Genomic DNA, 15,699 nt, shown 5'->3' with positions numbered 1-15,699 from the left:
GGGTGTGGTGGCACACACCTGTAGTCCCAGCTACTCGGGAGGCTGAGGCAGGAGAATCGCTTGAACTGGGGAGGCAGATGTCGCAGTGAGGCCAGATTGTGCCATTGTACTTCAGCCTGGGCAAAAAGAGTGAAACTCAATTTCAAAAAAAAAAAAAAAAAGAAGAATGCAGTCATACAGGCAATATCAAGATGCCTGCAGCTGGTACTCTTTTTCCATCTATATGGTCCATCTCTCTCACAGGATGGAGCTTCTGTTGAAGGATAATGAGTTTCAGCAGATTTCAGAGCCAACCAGTGATGGTGGATGCCAGATACTGACCACTTAATGGCCTGGAGAGGAAAACCAAAACTTTCTCAGAACCAGGAATGAAGATCTATAACGATGTAGTTCTTCACTCTAGACCACAGAACTTCAAGGTTTCAGAACCCTTTTGAAGTAATCCCAAGCCCTCTGAGAATCTTCTTATACTCAGGCTTCAGGCACAGCTGTGTCCAGGTGATGAATGTAGCTAGTGTTTGGAGATGGATGCATTTTGACTCTCCATTAACCCTCCTTTGGAGGTCTCAACTCTGGAGCTATTTCTCAAAGCTCTGAGCAACTTTCCCATTTCTTTCTTTCTCAATATTTTCCCCCTTCCTTTGTAGGTCTACAGACATAAGGTAAACCAGGGCCCCCACAGTTCCCACTGGTCCTTCCTTACCCCACCTCTTTCTCCCATAGAGTCTCTTCTTTACAATTCTATTTTTCTTTTTGTCTCTTGGTTCCTCCACTCAGACTAAAAGTTCAGTGGATTTCTTTTTCCCTCATTCCTTCCTTGGGATATTGTCTTCCTGGCCTCTAGGACTTCATCTCTCTGCACCAGGACCTGGGGCCAAAGCTCTTCATAAGCAAGTAATGCTTATGGGGCAGAGGAGATGCCTCTCTTCTTTTAGTCCTGTTCTTTTCAACTTTGGTTTATTTTCAAAGAATACGAGTAGTGGTGATCGTTCATGTAATGGTTCTTGCATTTTCTGAACTTGTTCTTTTGAGACACATCTTATATATTTTGCTTGCATCATCTCTAAAATTCTTCCTAATAAATTTTGTTGTTGTTGTTAAATCCAGCCCACTTATATCAATCACTAGAAGAACTTTGGTCCTGGCATTCAGACTTACAGGTTATATAATAGCATCTAAGACAGTGTTCTAATTGTTTATCTCAACAATATCCTGTAGAAAACATTGATAAAGGGAATCACGAGAAGCTGGTGGGGGTTGTTCTGAAAAAAACTTTCTCAAACTGTTTTTTTCCTCTCCTCTCACAGGAACATAACAGTCAACACAGAAAAAGATTTTTTTTTTTTTTTTTTTTTTTTGCTGGAGTGCAGTGGTATGATCTTGGCTCACTGCAACCTCCACCTCCTAGGTTCAAGCAATTCTTCTGCCTCACCCTCCTGAGTAGCTGGGATTACAGGCACCCACCATCATGCCTGGCTAATTTTTGTATTTTTAGTAGAGAAGAGGTTTCGCCATGTTGGCCAGGCTGGTCTCGAACTCCTGACCTCAAGTGATCCTCCCATCTCAGCCTTCCAGAGTGCTAGGATTACAGGTGTGAGCCACCATGCCTGACCCAGAAGAAGATTTTTGAGTTCAAATGTATGAAAGTTTTTCCTCACATACCAAGCAGCGGGGCATCCTCTGATTCAACTGCAACACCATCTACCTGGAGATAGCATCAGATCCTACAGGATGAGGGCTCTGTCCCCAAGACTTCCCCCAACTCCGCCCCCAACCAAACCAAAGTCCAGGCCTTCGGAACTTCTACCCAATGGGCTTTAAGTAGGGTTTCCACAACTCCCTCTTTGAGTTTGATTAATTTGCTGGAGAGGCTCATAGAACTCAGGGAAATGCTTAAGTTTTTTGGCTTATTATAAAGGATATTACAAAGGATACAGATAAGAGATGTGTAGGAAGAGGTATAGGGGAAGGAGCAGGGAGCTTCTACGCCCTCCCTGGGTGCTCCACCTTCTAGGAGCCTCCATGTGTTCAGTTATCTGGAAGCTCCCAAAACCAGTCCTCTTGGGCTTTTACGGAAACTTCATGATGTCAACATTCCTTCCCCCAGGGAATAGGGAAGGACCCTCTCTGGGGAAGGTCTTAGGACCCGCAACCAGAAAGGTGGGGGAAAATTAGAGTCCTGCCTTGGGGCAGGTGAAAGGAGAGCAGAAGAAGGTCAGCAAGATTCTATTACCTGAGGCCTGCCTCTGAGGACTGACACACCCAACATTACAACAAAAAACTGTAACAAGGGCTATGGGAGTTATGAGCCAGAAACTTGGGAGAAAAATCATATGTATACCACAGGGGTTCATGTTTCCCACCTAGGCAGATAAAAATATAGCACCATACCATGGGAATCTGGAAAAGAAAATAAATCTTGTTTTTTTCTTTTTTCTTTTTTTTTTTTTTTTGAGAGGGAGTTTCAGGTTTCACTCTTGTTGCCCAGGCTGAAGTGCAATGGCGCAGTCTCGGCTCACTGCAGCCTCCACCTCCCGGGTTCAAGCGATTCTCCTGCCTCGGCCTCCCAAGTACCTGAGATTACAGGCTCCCGCCACCATGCCTAATTTTTTGTATTTTTAGTAGAGAGAGGTTTCACCATGTTGGCCAGGCTGGTCTCGAACTCCTGATCTCACGTGATCCACATGCCTCAGCCTCCCAAAGTGCTGGGATTACAGGCATGAACTACCACACCCGACCGATAAAATCTTGTTTTTTCAAGCAAAATGAGTTGGGAGAGGCTAGTGGATCTTTTACTAGCCTCTGAGTGACAGTAGAGAAAGACTGCCCAAGAATTTAAAACTTCTTAGTAGAGTGGAAACTAAATTGTAAATACCAAGTTTTATCAAATGTAATCACAAAAATTGGTCTGCAGTTAGGAGCTCTCATTTCTATTTTCAGCTCTAACACTGACTCATTGTATGACTTGAGGCAAGTCACTAAGCAGTTTCAGACCTCAGCTTCTCCATATAAAAAATGGCAATTAAAATATTGTACCTACTAGATAGAGGAACTAGCATTTATGGAGCAACTGCTCTATGTTCATCTCGTGCTAGGAGCTTTATATTATGTTGTATTTCATTTATTCGATAAGTATTTGTTGAGCACCAACTATGGACAGGATATTGTGCCTGATCTCAGGGAAAGATCAGGCAAAAATCAAAGCCCTTGCTCTTCTGAGCTTAAATTCCAGTGGGGTGGGGTGATAATAAACAAGAAAGATATATACAAGATACTTTCAAACAGTGACAAGAGCCATGTAGATAATAAAACCAGGGCTGGGTGCAGTAGCTCACATCCATAATCCCAGCACCTTGGGAGGCAGAGGCTGGAGGATTGCTGGAGCTCAGGAGTCTGAAACGAGCCTGGGCAACAGAGTGAGACCTCATCTCTACTAAAAAAAAAAAATTAGCCAGGTGTGGTGGCATGTGCCTGTAGTCCCCAGCACTGGGGAGGCTGAGGTGGGAGAATCGCTTGAGCCAGGGAGATGGAGGCAGCACTGAGCTAGGATGGCGCCGCTGCACTCCAGCCTGGGTTGCAGAGCAAGACCCTGTCCCTAAAAAAAAAAAAAAAAAAAAAAAAAGAGCCGGGCGCTGTGGCTCACACCTGTAATTCCTGCACTTTGGGAGGCCAAGGCAGGCAGATCACTTGAGGTCAGGAGTTCAAGACCAGCTTGGCCAACATGGTGAAACCCCATCTCTACTAAAAATACAAAAATTATCCAGGCACAGTGGCAAGCGCCTGTAGTCCCAGCTACTTGGGAGGCTGTGGCATGAGAATCGTTTGAACCCAGGAGGCGGAGGTTGCAGAGAGCGGAGATCATGCCACTGCACTCTAGCTTCGGCAACAGAGGGAGACCTCCATCTCAGAAAAAAAAAAAAAAGAGAAAAATAAAGATAATAAAACCAGATAATGTGGTAGAAAGTAACCCAAGGGCGGGGATACTTATGTGGGGTGGTGACATTCAGTTGGGACCTAAATGATGAGAAGCAGTCAGCAGAGTCTATGAGACAACAGCTGAGAAGGAGAGTTCCAGGTAGGCAGCAAGGTCCAAGGCTCTGATGCAGGTAGGGGCTTAAACTGTTTGGAAGGCCAGGTAAGACATTAATGGGTAGGATGATCACAGAGAGGCAGGCATGAGCCAGAACACAGTGGCCTTCAGCCTTCAGGCTGTGGCTGGGTGTTTGGATTTTAATCTAGTTGATCTGCTTTACTTAAAAAAAAAAAAAAATCAGACAAAAAAAGAAAAAAAAATCATTCTGGGTATGTTAATGAGTATGATTATTGTCAGGCAATAATAAAAGCAGAGATAACCATTAAGGAGGCTGTTGTCTTGTTTGCTTAACTGACAGAAATAAATTTTTCTGTAAAAGGTCAGATAGCAAATATTTCAGGCTTGCAGGTCACTTGAGCTCTCTATTGCACATTCTTATCTTCTTTCTCCTCCTCCTTTTTTTTTTTTTATCAGCCCTCAAAAAATGTAAAAGCCATTCTTAGCTCTTGCACAATAGAAAAACAGGAGGTTGCATGCCAGATTTGGCCTGCCTAGCTAGGCAGCAGTTTATGGACCCCTAGCTTATAGAGAAGTAGAAACTGACCAGCATACATTTTAGGACCCAATCCAGAACTGATGGGACTTGATGAATTGACTCTGTCTGGGGAGAAGGTTAGTTAAAGAGGAAACAAGAATGGTGTCATTGACTAGGCAGAAGGTGGTGCCATTTACTGAGATGCGGAAGAAGTAGATTTGGGAGCGGGGTGGGGGAAGAGGGGAGAAGGGAAATCAAGAGTTAAGTATGAATTGCCTATTAGTCCTTCAAGTGGAGATGTCAAGTAGGGAGCTCGATATAGACTCTGGAGCTTATGGGAGAGGTCAGGAGATCCATGTTTGGGAATTATCAGTCTACAGAGACATTTAAAGTAATGGGATTGGGCTGGGGATGGTGGCTTATGCCTGTAATCCTAGCACTTTGGGAGGCCAAGGAGGGTGGATCACCTGAGGTCAGGAGTTCGAGGCCAGCCTGACCAATATGGTGAAACACGATCTCTACTAAAAATACAAAAATTAGCTGGGCTTGGTGTCGTGCGCCTGTAGTCCCAAGTCCCAGTTACTCGGGAGGCTGAGACAGGAGAATTGCTTGAATCTGAGAGGCAAAGCTTGCAACGAGCCGAGATTGCGCCACTGCACTACAGCCTGGAGGACAGAGCGCGATTCCATCTCAGAAAAAATAAAAAATCTAAGGCTGGGCGCGGTGGCTTACACCTGTGATCCCAGCACTTTGGGAGGCCGAGGTGGGCAGATCACCTGAGGTCGGGAATTCGAGACCAGCCTGACCAACATGGAGTAACCCTGTCTCCACTAGAAATACACAATTAGCCAGATGTGGTGGTGCATGCCTGTAATCCCAGCTACTCGGGAGGCTAAGACAGGAAAATCACTTGAACCCTGGAGGCGGAGGTTGCAGTGAGCTGAGATTGCACCATTGCACTCCAGCCTGGGCAACAAAAGTGAAACTCTGTCTCAAAAAAATAAAAATAAATAAGAAATATAAAAATAAAGTCATGGAATTGTATGACATCACTGGGAATGCAGCAGAAGTTTCCAGGACCAGGTCCTGGGGGACTCTAACATTTAGAAGACCCATTGAAGAGGCCCTTGGAATCACTCTCTGGGTCAAAGAGTATGGCATGTGGCAAATGTTGCCAAATTGCTCTCCAAAGGGGTCTTTTGTATCCTCACAAAACCCATCTTGTCTTAGCTATGTAAACACACACTCCATGTGGTGCTATACACATGAGTAGGCAGGAACAACTAAGTCAGGAATCCTTGATGGATTTTGCATGGAGCTGGGGAGTCTCAAGCCACACTGCAGGATTAGGCTGGTGCAAGGAGGTGTCAGGAAAGGGTCTAAGCACTCCCAACCACAGAATCACTAAGCAAGCTTGTTACAAATGCAGATTTTTCTTTTTCTCTCTCTTTTTTTTTTTTTTTTTGAGACATGGTCCCACTCTGTCACCCAGGCTGGAGTGCAGTGGTGTGATCTTGGCTCACTGCAACCTCTGCCTTCTGGGCTTAAGCAATCTTCCACTTCAGCCTCCAGAGTAGCTGCGACTACAGGCATACACCACTATGTCCAGCTAATTATTGGTATTTTTTGTAGAGATGGGGTTTTGCCATGTCGCCCAGGCTGGTCTGGAACTCCTGGACTCAAGCAATCTGCCTGCCTCAGCCTCCCAAAGTGCTGGGATTATAAGCGTGACCCACTGTGCCCAGCCCGAATGCAAATTTTTAGTAAGAGCTTCTGATTCACCATCTGGGGTGAGGTGTATTTTAAACATGCCCCCTCTTACACAAAGGAAAAGTTGAGAAACATATGGCTTAGGGATAGATTGGCAGAGGGTGTCTTCATGATATTTCTTCACCTCCAGAGGCTCCAGTGGCTCAGGAATCTTAGGTGGATTTGGCTGGGGAAGTTTCAGGATGACAGGACGGCAGAGGACTGCTGGCCAGAGAGAAGCATTTACTGTAGTTATGGGACACTTCCCATTTGCTCTCCAAGCCAAATGAGGCCTTTCTACCATGCAGATGTAAAATGGTATCTTTTTTTTTTTTTTGAGTTGGAGTCTCGCTCTGTCGCTCAGGCTGGAGTGCGGTGGCGCAATCTCAGCTCACTGTAACCTCTGCCTCCTGCGTTCAAGCGAATCTCGTGCCACAGCCTCCCGAGTGGCTGGGATACAGGCGTGAGCCACCACACCCAGCCAATTTTTGTATTTCTAGTTGAGATGGGATTTCACCATGTTGGCCAGGCTGGTCTCGAACTCCTGACCTCAAGTGATCTGCCTGCCTCAGCCTCCCAAATTGTTGGGATTATAGGCGTGAGCCACCGCATCTGGCCCAATGGTAACTTCTTTTTTTTTTTTTTTTTCTTGAGATGAGTCTCGCTCTTTCGCCAGGCTGGAGTGCCATGGCACAATCTCAGCTCACTGCAACCTCCACCTCCCAGGTTCAAGCAATTCCCCTGCCTCAGCCTCCCAAGTAGCTAGGACTACAGGCACGTGTCACCACGCTGGGCTAATTTTTTGTATTTTAGTAGAGACAGGGTTTCACTATGTTGGCCAGGATGGTCTCCATCTCCTGACCTCGTGATCCGCCTGCCTCAGCCTCCCAAAGTGCTGGGATTACAGGTGTGAGCCACCATGCCCGGCCGGTAACTTCTTTAACACAGGTGCAGGTTTAAAAGTCTTGGTTCCATTCCACAGCATACAGAGGAGAATTGTTTTTGTTTGATTGTTTTTCTGTGTCCTTATATAGAAACAAGAGTGTATTTTCCATTTTTTTTAAAGAAAAGATAGACATGTTGGTGACACTGAAACTGTACCTATGCTTTAGATACATTATGGATTAAACAAATTTATGTGAAAACAGCTAAAGAATAATGGGAGAAATTTGTGGTTGCGCTTTCTAAGGTACCAGTCTTAAATTCATTGCACCATTATTTATTGTACCTAAGTGCTAGGTACTGTTTTAGGTTCAGAAGATAAAACAGTGGAAAAAATAGATAAAAATCCCTGCCCTCACAAAACAGACATTCTAGTTAGGGAGACAGACTAATAAACACAATAAGTAAGTAAAATGTATGCTTTATTTGATAGTAATGAGTGCTAAGGGGAAAATTATAAAGGAGGGAAGAAAAACAGGAGGTGTTGGAGGATGGGGATAAGTAAGACTACAGGACAAGAAAGGACTGGAAGCCGGGCGCAGTGGCTCACACCTGTAATCCCAGCACTTTGGGGGCTGAGGTGGGCAGATCGCAAGGTCAGGAGTTCAAGACCAGCCTGACCAACATGGTGAAACTCTGTCTCTTCTAAAAATACAAAAATTAGCCGGGCATGGTGGTACACGCCTATAATCCCAGCTACTCAGGAGGCTGAGGCAGGAGAATCACTTGAACCCAGGAGGGGCAGGTTGTGGTGAGCTGAGATCGCACCACTGCACTCTAGCCTGGGCAACAGAGCCAGACTCCTTCTCAAAAAAGAAAAGAAAGGACTTGAGAGCTGTGACACAGAAAAGTAACTGCTGTGCATCTGAGTTTCTTCATCTTTAAAATAAGGAATAATAGCATCTTCCTGAGGATAGCTCAGGCCCCTTGACTGCTTTTGTCACTTTTAAGCTTATGAGGTTTGGGGTACTGACAAAGATTCTCTCCTTGACCAAACTTTACCCAGGCTGTTCTGATCTGTCTTCTCAATAGGCTCTGACTTTTGGACTTCCATGACTCTGCATTGTCCAATTTTAGGAAGAATCCTGCTAAGTTACTTTAGCCAGAATCTCCCCTTACTCCCAATATTTCCTTTTAGTAATTTTCCATCCACTGACCCTGATTCTTGGCTGTAAATCCTTACTTTTCCTTGTATTTGGAATTGAGCCCGATCTCTCCTTCCTACTACAAAACCCCATTGTCGTAGGCCCTTGTATTACCTATCTTGGCAGTCCCGCTTGAATAAAGATTTGCTTTACAACTTTTTTTTTTTTTTGAGAAGGAGTCTCGCTCTGTCGTCCAGGCTGGAGGGCAATGGTGTGATCTTGGCTCACTGCAACCTCCACCTCCTGGGTTCAAGCAATTCTCCTGTCTCAGCCTCCCAAGTAGCTGGGATTACAGGCATCCACCACCATGCCCGGCTAATTTTTTGTATTTTTAATAGAGACAAGATTTCATCATGTTGGCCAGGCTGGTTTCGAACCCCTGACCTAAAGTGATCCGCCCGCCTTGGCCTCCCAAAGTGCTAGGAGTACAGGCGTGAGCCACCGCCTCTGGCCTGCTTTACAGTTCTTTAACAAATGTCATGAAGTATTTTTTCTTTAACAGTATAATTATTTGGCCTCTCAGAACCTCAGTTTCCTCATCTGTAAAATGAACAGATTGTCCAGACTATTTCACAGGGTTTTTGAAAATGTCAGAGGAGATCATTATGATATGTGAAAATATTTTAAATTTCATTATCTATTATGTAAATGTAAGATGGAAATTTAAAGGAAACACATACACAGTTTTTTCATGGGTTGCAGATCTCTTGCTATTGGTCAGCAGAGCCTCAGGAATGCAAGCAGACAATGAATTAGATAACTGCTTATACTGATTCCCTGCATTGGCAGGGAAAAGGCCAATGCAAATTATCAGGATGTACTGTGTGGACTAGCAATCTTATGTTAGATCAGTGATACAACAATCAAACTAAATGTTCCTAAGTGGACACCTCATAAAATAATTATTGTATGGCATTTGTCAAAATTTTAAATGCTTTACAGCTCCTTTGTTTGTTCTTGTTTTGTTTGTGGGATTTCGTTTCTAGGAAAATAACTAAATGGACTAAGTTTAAAAAAAAAAAAAAAACACCAATCATGTACATTACTAAGGGCAGACAGTCCATCTTCTGGATATTTCTGAAGATGCTCAATAAACGTTAATCAAAGTAGGTAATGATTCCCAACATGGGCTATTGTGTCTTCCACGTTTATTTTCTACACTTGATGTTAGCCAAAAGGCCAAGGAGCAAATCCATTTTCTTTCTTTCCTTCTTTCTTTTCTGAGACAAGTCTCACTTCGTCGCCCAGGCTGGAGTGCAGTGGCGCCATCTCAGCTCACTGCAACCTCCATCTCCCGGGTTCAAGCAATTCTCTGCCTCAGCCTCCTGAGTGGCTGGGATTACAGGCGCCTGCCACCACGCCCAGCTAATTTTTTTGTATTTTTAGTAGAGACGGGGTTTCACCATCTTGGCCAGGCTGGTCTTGAACTCCTGACCTCGTGATCCACCCGCCTCAGCCTCCCAAAGTGCTGGGATTACAGGTGTGAGCCACCGCGCCTGGCCGTTTATTTTCATATATTCTTCAGCTCTGAATATTTGCTAGTATCCCAGTAATAGTCTGTTAAATCAATAAACGTGTTGACATACATGCATAGCATAATGTCTGGCACACAGTAGGTACTCCATTGAATGAATGCATGAATTATTACCGTGTCAATTTGCTTGTCTATTTGCAAATGTTAATAGTTAATTTGATCCCTAAAGTGTTTGTGAACTTAAAACACACACATACGCACTTTCCCTGACAACGCTTATCTGCTAACCCCTTAATTATGTTCATCTGAGACTGGACCAAAACATGTTGTTTTATTCAATTTAAATACCAAATTCAAATTTATTTTGAATATAGCTTAGAACACATTCAATGTTTGCTAAAATAATAATAATAATAATAATACCATGTACATTCAGTTAGCCAGACAATTACTCCAGCCCAAATACCCTGCTATGGGACATGAACTGGATGTCTGCCGGGCACACGTTCATCAGGTGACCCCTAAAACTTCTTCTCTAAGGTCCACACTCTCTAATAGCCAAGTTGAAATCTTTCCTCGAAATTTTCCTCTCTAGTGTCTCAGTGCCCCCAGGTATCATCAAGGTGTCAAAGGCGCTTGGGAGTGCCTGCAAACCGCCCCATCCCCGGAGACACAGCCTCATTCCCCGCCCGCGCGCCTAGGCGGCCGGTGGGCGGGCCCAGCGAAGGGCCTTGTGGCTGTTTCCTATTGGGGCTTGGTTGCTATGGTGTCACTCGCCTTTAAACTCGTGGGTACCTCTTTCGGAAATTAAAGGAGAATTACTTCCGGGGCTGCCCATACTTGCCATGGCCGACTCAGTAGTCACTAACTTCAACAAAAATAAAACTGTTGCAATAGTATTCTATTAAAGCTTCTTTAACTGCTTAAACTTGCGGTTTTGACATGGCACCTATCCTTTCCTCCCTTTTCAAAAGATTCGCTATAGATTCTTTCTCTACATGCCAGTCTCCAAAATGGCGCGGGCGGCATCAGTAGGTCAGAGGTGAGTCACGTGGGTCCCCCCGGTTCCGGCGCGGTTGAGGCCTTGGGTGGTGAACGAGTCTCCAGCACCATGTCTGGTTTGTCTGGCCCACCAGCCCGGCGCGGCCCTTTTCCGTTAGCGTTGCTGCTTTTGTTCCTGCTCGGCCCCAGCTTGGTCCTCGCCATCTCCTTCCATCTGCCCATTAACTCTCGCAAGTGCCTCCGTGAGGAGATCCACAAGGACCTGCTAGTGACTGGCGCGTACGAGATCTCCGACCAGTCTGGGGGCGCTGGCGGCCTGCGCAGCCACCTCAAGGTGCGGCATTGGGCGACGTGGGGCCGGGAGGGAAGACGGCAGGCTTAGGCGAGGGGAGGCTCGGGTTCGGGGGAGTCGGGCCGGCGGAGGCCTGGGAGTTGTTCTGGCCTCTCGGGAGCGCAAAGGACGTGCGGTGGAGCCCGCCCCCTCACCCCGCTGGTTGCCTGTCGCGGGGCGGGGCGGGTCACCAACGCCTGGGAACCCCAAGAAGGGCTGCGAGGCTTTGGCGGATGTGGTGACACCTGAGCTGGGGCGGTTGTCAACGTCCTATACCAGTTTTGGTCTCAGATACATTGAACCGTAATTTGGTTCTCCAAATAAGTGTTGGGGTGTTGAATATTTATACGGATTGGCATCATAAGATACCGCGATACCTGCAGGAAAGTAAAGGAGACAAAGCTAACCGTGATTAATAAAATGTTATTTATTGAGCATCTGGTGTGTCAGTTACTGTGCTACTTTGCATATATTACCATTTGGTTCATGCACTACCCTATGAAGTAGGTAGCTACTGTTAGCCCCATTTTACAAATGAGGAAACTGAGACTCAGAGGTAGGATAAACTAGTAAGTGTCACAGATGGAATAGATTCTTTTTTTTTTCATAATTATTATTATACTTTAAGTTCTAGGGTACATGCGCACAACTTTCAGGTTTGTTACATATGTATACATGTGCCGTGTTGGTGTGCTGCACCCATTAACTCGTCATTTACATTAGGTATGTCTCCTAATGCTATCCCTCCCACCTCCCCCCACCCCACGACAGGCCCCGGTGTGTGATGTTCCCCACCCTGTGTCCAAGTGTTCTCATTGTTCAATTCCCACCTATGAGTGAGAACATGCGGTGTTTGGTTTTCTGTCCTTGCGATGGAATAGATTCTTACTTAGTTTGGTAGTTAAGTATGTTGAGGGAAAAGCGCTGCAACCTTATTCCTTCCTTGTTTTAAATTTGTAATTTCTGTAATTGATTAAAGTCGATTATTGGTTACAAAATGGTCTCAGTCTCTAGTCCTTTTTCTTTGGTATGCCAGAATCTGGACTTGGCTCTTTTATGTAAATACCAACTATGCTCTTGGATGGTGACAACTACTGCCATAATACCAGTTTGGTCCTGTTTTGTAGCTAAGAGTAGCCTGGCCTGGTCTTTGAGACATTAATATAGTTTGATATCTGTCAGTATTTGGTTGCATTTTAGGTAATTTTATTCATTCACAATAAGCAAAGTGTCTTTTTTTTTCTTTGTAACACAATGGGGCTTTTGTTATACTAAATAGAAACATTTTTACTTTTTTTTTTTTTTTTTTTTTTGAGACGGAGTCTCGCTCTGTCGTCCAGGCTGGAGTGCTGTGGCGCGATCTCGGCTCACTGCAGCCTTTGCCTCCCGGTTTCAAGCAATTCTCCTGCCTCAGCCTTCCGAGTAGCTAGGACTACAGGCGCCAGCCACCACACCCAGCTAATTTTTGTATTTTAGTAGAGATGAGGGTTCACCATGTTGGCCAGGATGGTCTTGATCTCTTGACCTCGTGATCTGCCTGCCTCGGCCTCCCAAAGTGCTGGGATTACAGCCGTAAGCCGCCGCGCCTGGCCTCGTTTTTACTTTTTAAAGGGGTTTCAGATATAATAAGACCATAACTTATGTTAAAGTAGTGGAACCCAGTAGTGTGGTAATACATGTAATTTATTTCTACTTTATTTGGGAGAGACAAACTATTTTCAGGGCAATTAATCTGTGACCCATCATTTTATTATTCTCTTTGGGTATCAAACTCTCTACCCAGGAAAATAGTGATGGCATGATTTTAGAAGCTTAGATATAGTGTTTCCGGGGTGGGAGATCATGCTTCCAACTCTTCAGAGGATGTTCATGGACTCAGGGAATTTCAGCAATGAAAGAGACCTTGCTCTCATCTCGTGTTGCTGTCTGATTTGTTCTTATATTTTAAAGCCCTTCAGTGGCTCACTATTGCTTATTGATAGTTTAAATTTCTCAACATGCTTTGTTGTGCTCTTCATGATCTGTTTCTGAGCTATACGTGTGGTCACTTCCCACTTTGCATTCTACATGGAGCCACCCTGAACAGTACCCTGAACTCACTTATTTTCTGAACTGTTTTTGTTTATGCCTTGACCTACTTACTAGACTGTTAGTATCCTCAGGGTAGGAACTATTTTCAGGTTCATCTTTTCTAGAACGCCAAGCATGTTACCTTGCTTCTAGTAAGTACTCTATAAATAACAGGAACTGTAGTTTAGCATGGCCTTATGGGAATTACATTGAATTTAGGGCTGCTGAAGGCACCTCAACAGCAGGACTTTAGGCTGGGCTTGGTGGGTCATGCCTGTAACCCTAACTCTTTGGGAGGCCAGGCGGGTGGATCACCTGAGGTCAGGAGTTCAAGACCAGCCTCAGCAACATGCTAAAATCCGGTCTCTACTAAAAATACAAAAATTAGCTGGGCATGGTGGCGTGTGCCTGTAATCCCAGCTACCCGGGAGGCTGAGGCAGGAGAATCACTAGAACCTGGGAGGCAGTGGCTGCAGTGAGCTGACACCGTGCCACTGCACTCCAGCCTGGGCAACAGAACAAGACTCGGTCTCAAAACAAAACAAAACAAAACAAAGCAAAACAAAAACCAGCAGGACTTTGTGCATACACCCTAGCACTTTACCATCACTCAGTTGCTCTCCTGTGTCTGCTCTGTTCTTTTGCTACTAACCAGCTTAATGGAACCACAAGGGTCCTAAACCCAAATGCCAAATAGGTAATATCATTGAATAAATTGGACCAGGTATTTAAAAAAAAAAAAAGCGGTGGTGATAAATGGGAGAATAATTGGACGTAGTAGAAACTGTTAATTAGGGGTGACCAATACTTAGTTCTTGATGAGACTTGCCATGCAAGCATGTGGGCCTTTTTGCCACATCTGATTTTTCCCTTCCCCTCCCCTCCCCTCTTCCTTCCCTTCCTTCCTTTCTTCCTCCCTCTCTCCCTCCCTCCCTCCAGTGGCACCATCACAGCTCACTGCAGCCTTGACCTCCCCAGGGCCCAGGTGATCCTCCTACTTCAGGCTCCTGAGTAGCTGGGATTACAGGCACATGCCACCGTATCCGGCTTGTTTTCATATTTGTTTGTAGAAATGGAGTTTTGCCATGTTACCCAGGCTGGTCTCGAACTCCTGGGCTCAAGTGATCCGCCCACCTCAGCCTCCCAAAGTGCTCGGATTACAGGCATGAGCCATTGCACCCAGCCCACATCTGATTTTTCAAATGAAATAGGAACACCAGATTTTGATGTGAAAGCTCTAGACTTTTAAATTTCATCAGCCAGGTTTCAGCACTGCAGAGCTTGGGAGCTCCCGGCCCACCCGAGGGCCATGGATCTCATTGTCCTCACCACTGCTTTGCCACTCCATTTTCCTCAATAAAATGGTTTGGCCCCCTAAAAGTTTAAAAAAAAAAAAATTTCACCAGCCAATTCAGATTGGTTTGGGCATTGATTTGTTTTCAGTGTTATAGGGAATAGTATAGTGAGTTCACCTTTCTACCCATTACTCATATTCACCAATTATCAGGATCTTTCCACACATGTCATCTTAACTGCTTCTGCCATATCATTTCATGCTAAATTGTATTAAAGTAAATCCCAGATGTCATGTATTTCATTCCTGCCTACTTCAGCATGCATCTCTTTAAAAATATAAACCACAATGTTACGTGGCTAATCACACCTCACAAAATGAACAATGATGGCCAGGCGCGGTGGCTCATGCCTGTAATCCCAGCACTTTGGGAGGCCGAGGCGGGCGAATCACGAGGTCAGGAGTTCGAGACCAGCCTGACCCAACACGGTGAAACCCCGTCTCTACTAAAAATTAAAAAAAAAATTAGCTGGGCGTGGTGGCACACATCTGTAATCCCAGCTACTCTAGGCTGAGGCAGGAGAATCACTTGAATCTGGGAGGCGGAAGTTGCAGTGAGGTATGATTGTGCCACTGCACTCCTACCTGGGCTACAGAGTGAGACTCTGTCTCCAAAAAAAAAAAAAAAAGAACAATGATTCCTTAATACCCAGTCCATATAGTATGATCCCACTTGTCTCAAAAATATCTTTTGAAAGTTAATTTGTTGTCTCTCTCAAGTGTCTAATCTAGAGCAGTCTCCTCTTCCTCTCATCTCCTTTTTTATCCTTGCGATTGAATTGTTGGAGTCAATTGCTCTTAAAAGAATGTACAGCATTTCGGAGTTGTCTTTTGCTTCCTAGAGGTGTCTTTTAACCAGTTCTTCCCCTATATTTTTTGTAAAAGGAATCAGCTGTAAAGATGTAACCAGAGGTTCAGCAAACCACCATGGCACACGTATACCTATCTAACAAACCTGCACGTTCTGCACATGTACCCCTCCAGAACTTAAAGTGTAAAAAAAAAAAAAAAAAGATGTAACCAGATTCAGGTTTATCTTTCTGTCGAGGGTGTCACTGCAGGAA

At 44.9% G+C, this 15,699-nt stretch overlaps 1 protein-coding gene across 1 annotated transcript in view; it reads left to right on the top strand.

Moving 5' to 3' along the window:
- Window positions 1–10,907: 10,907 nt before the first annotated feature.
- The window catches only part of TMED10 (transmembrane p24 trafficking protein 10), a 45,262-nt gene continuing 40,470 nt past the window's right edge, over window positions 10,908–15,699 (top strand). The window contains exon 1 of the mRNA XM_003824179.5: window positions 10,908–11,214. Coding sequence (XP_003824227.1) covers window positions 10,990–11,214 — 225 coding nt within the window. The 5' untranslated portion in view covers window positions 10,908–10,989. The remainder of the gene's footprint in view (window positions 11,215–15,699) is intronic.

This window comes from Pan paniscus, chromosome 15, assembly GCF_029289425.2.
Source record: "Pan paniscus chromosome 15, NHGRI_mPanPan1-v2.0_pri, whole genome shotgun sequence".
NCBI classification, from domain to species: Eukaryota; Metazoa; Chordata; class Mammalia; order Primates; family Hominidae; genus Pan; species Pan paniscus.
The sequence above is the reverse complement of the archived record's forward strand: the minus strand, read 5'-3'. Positions and strand labels throughout refer to the sequence as shown.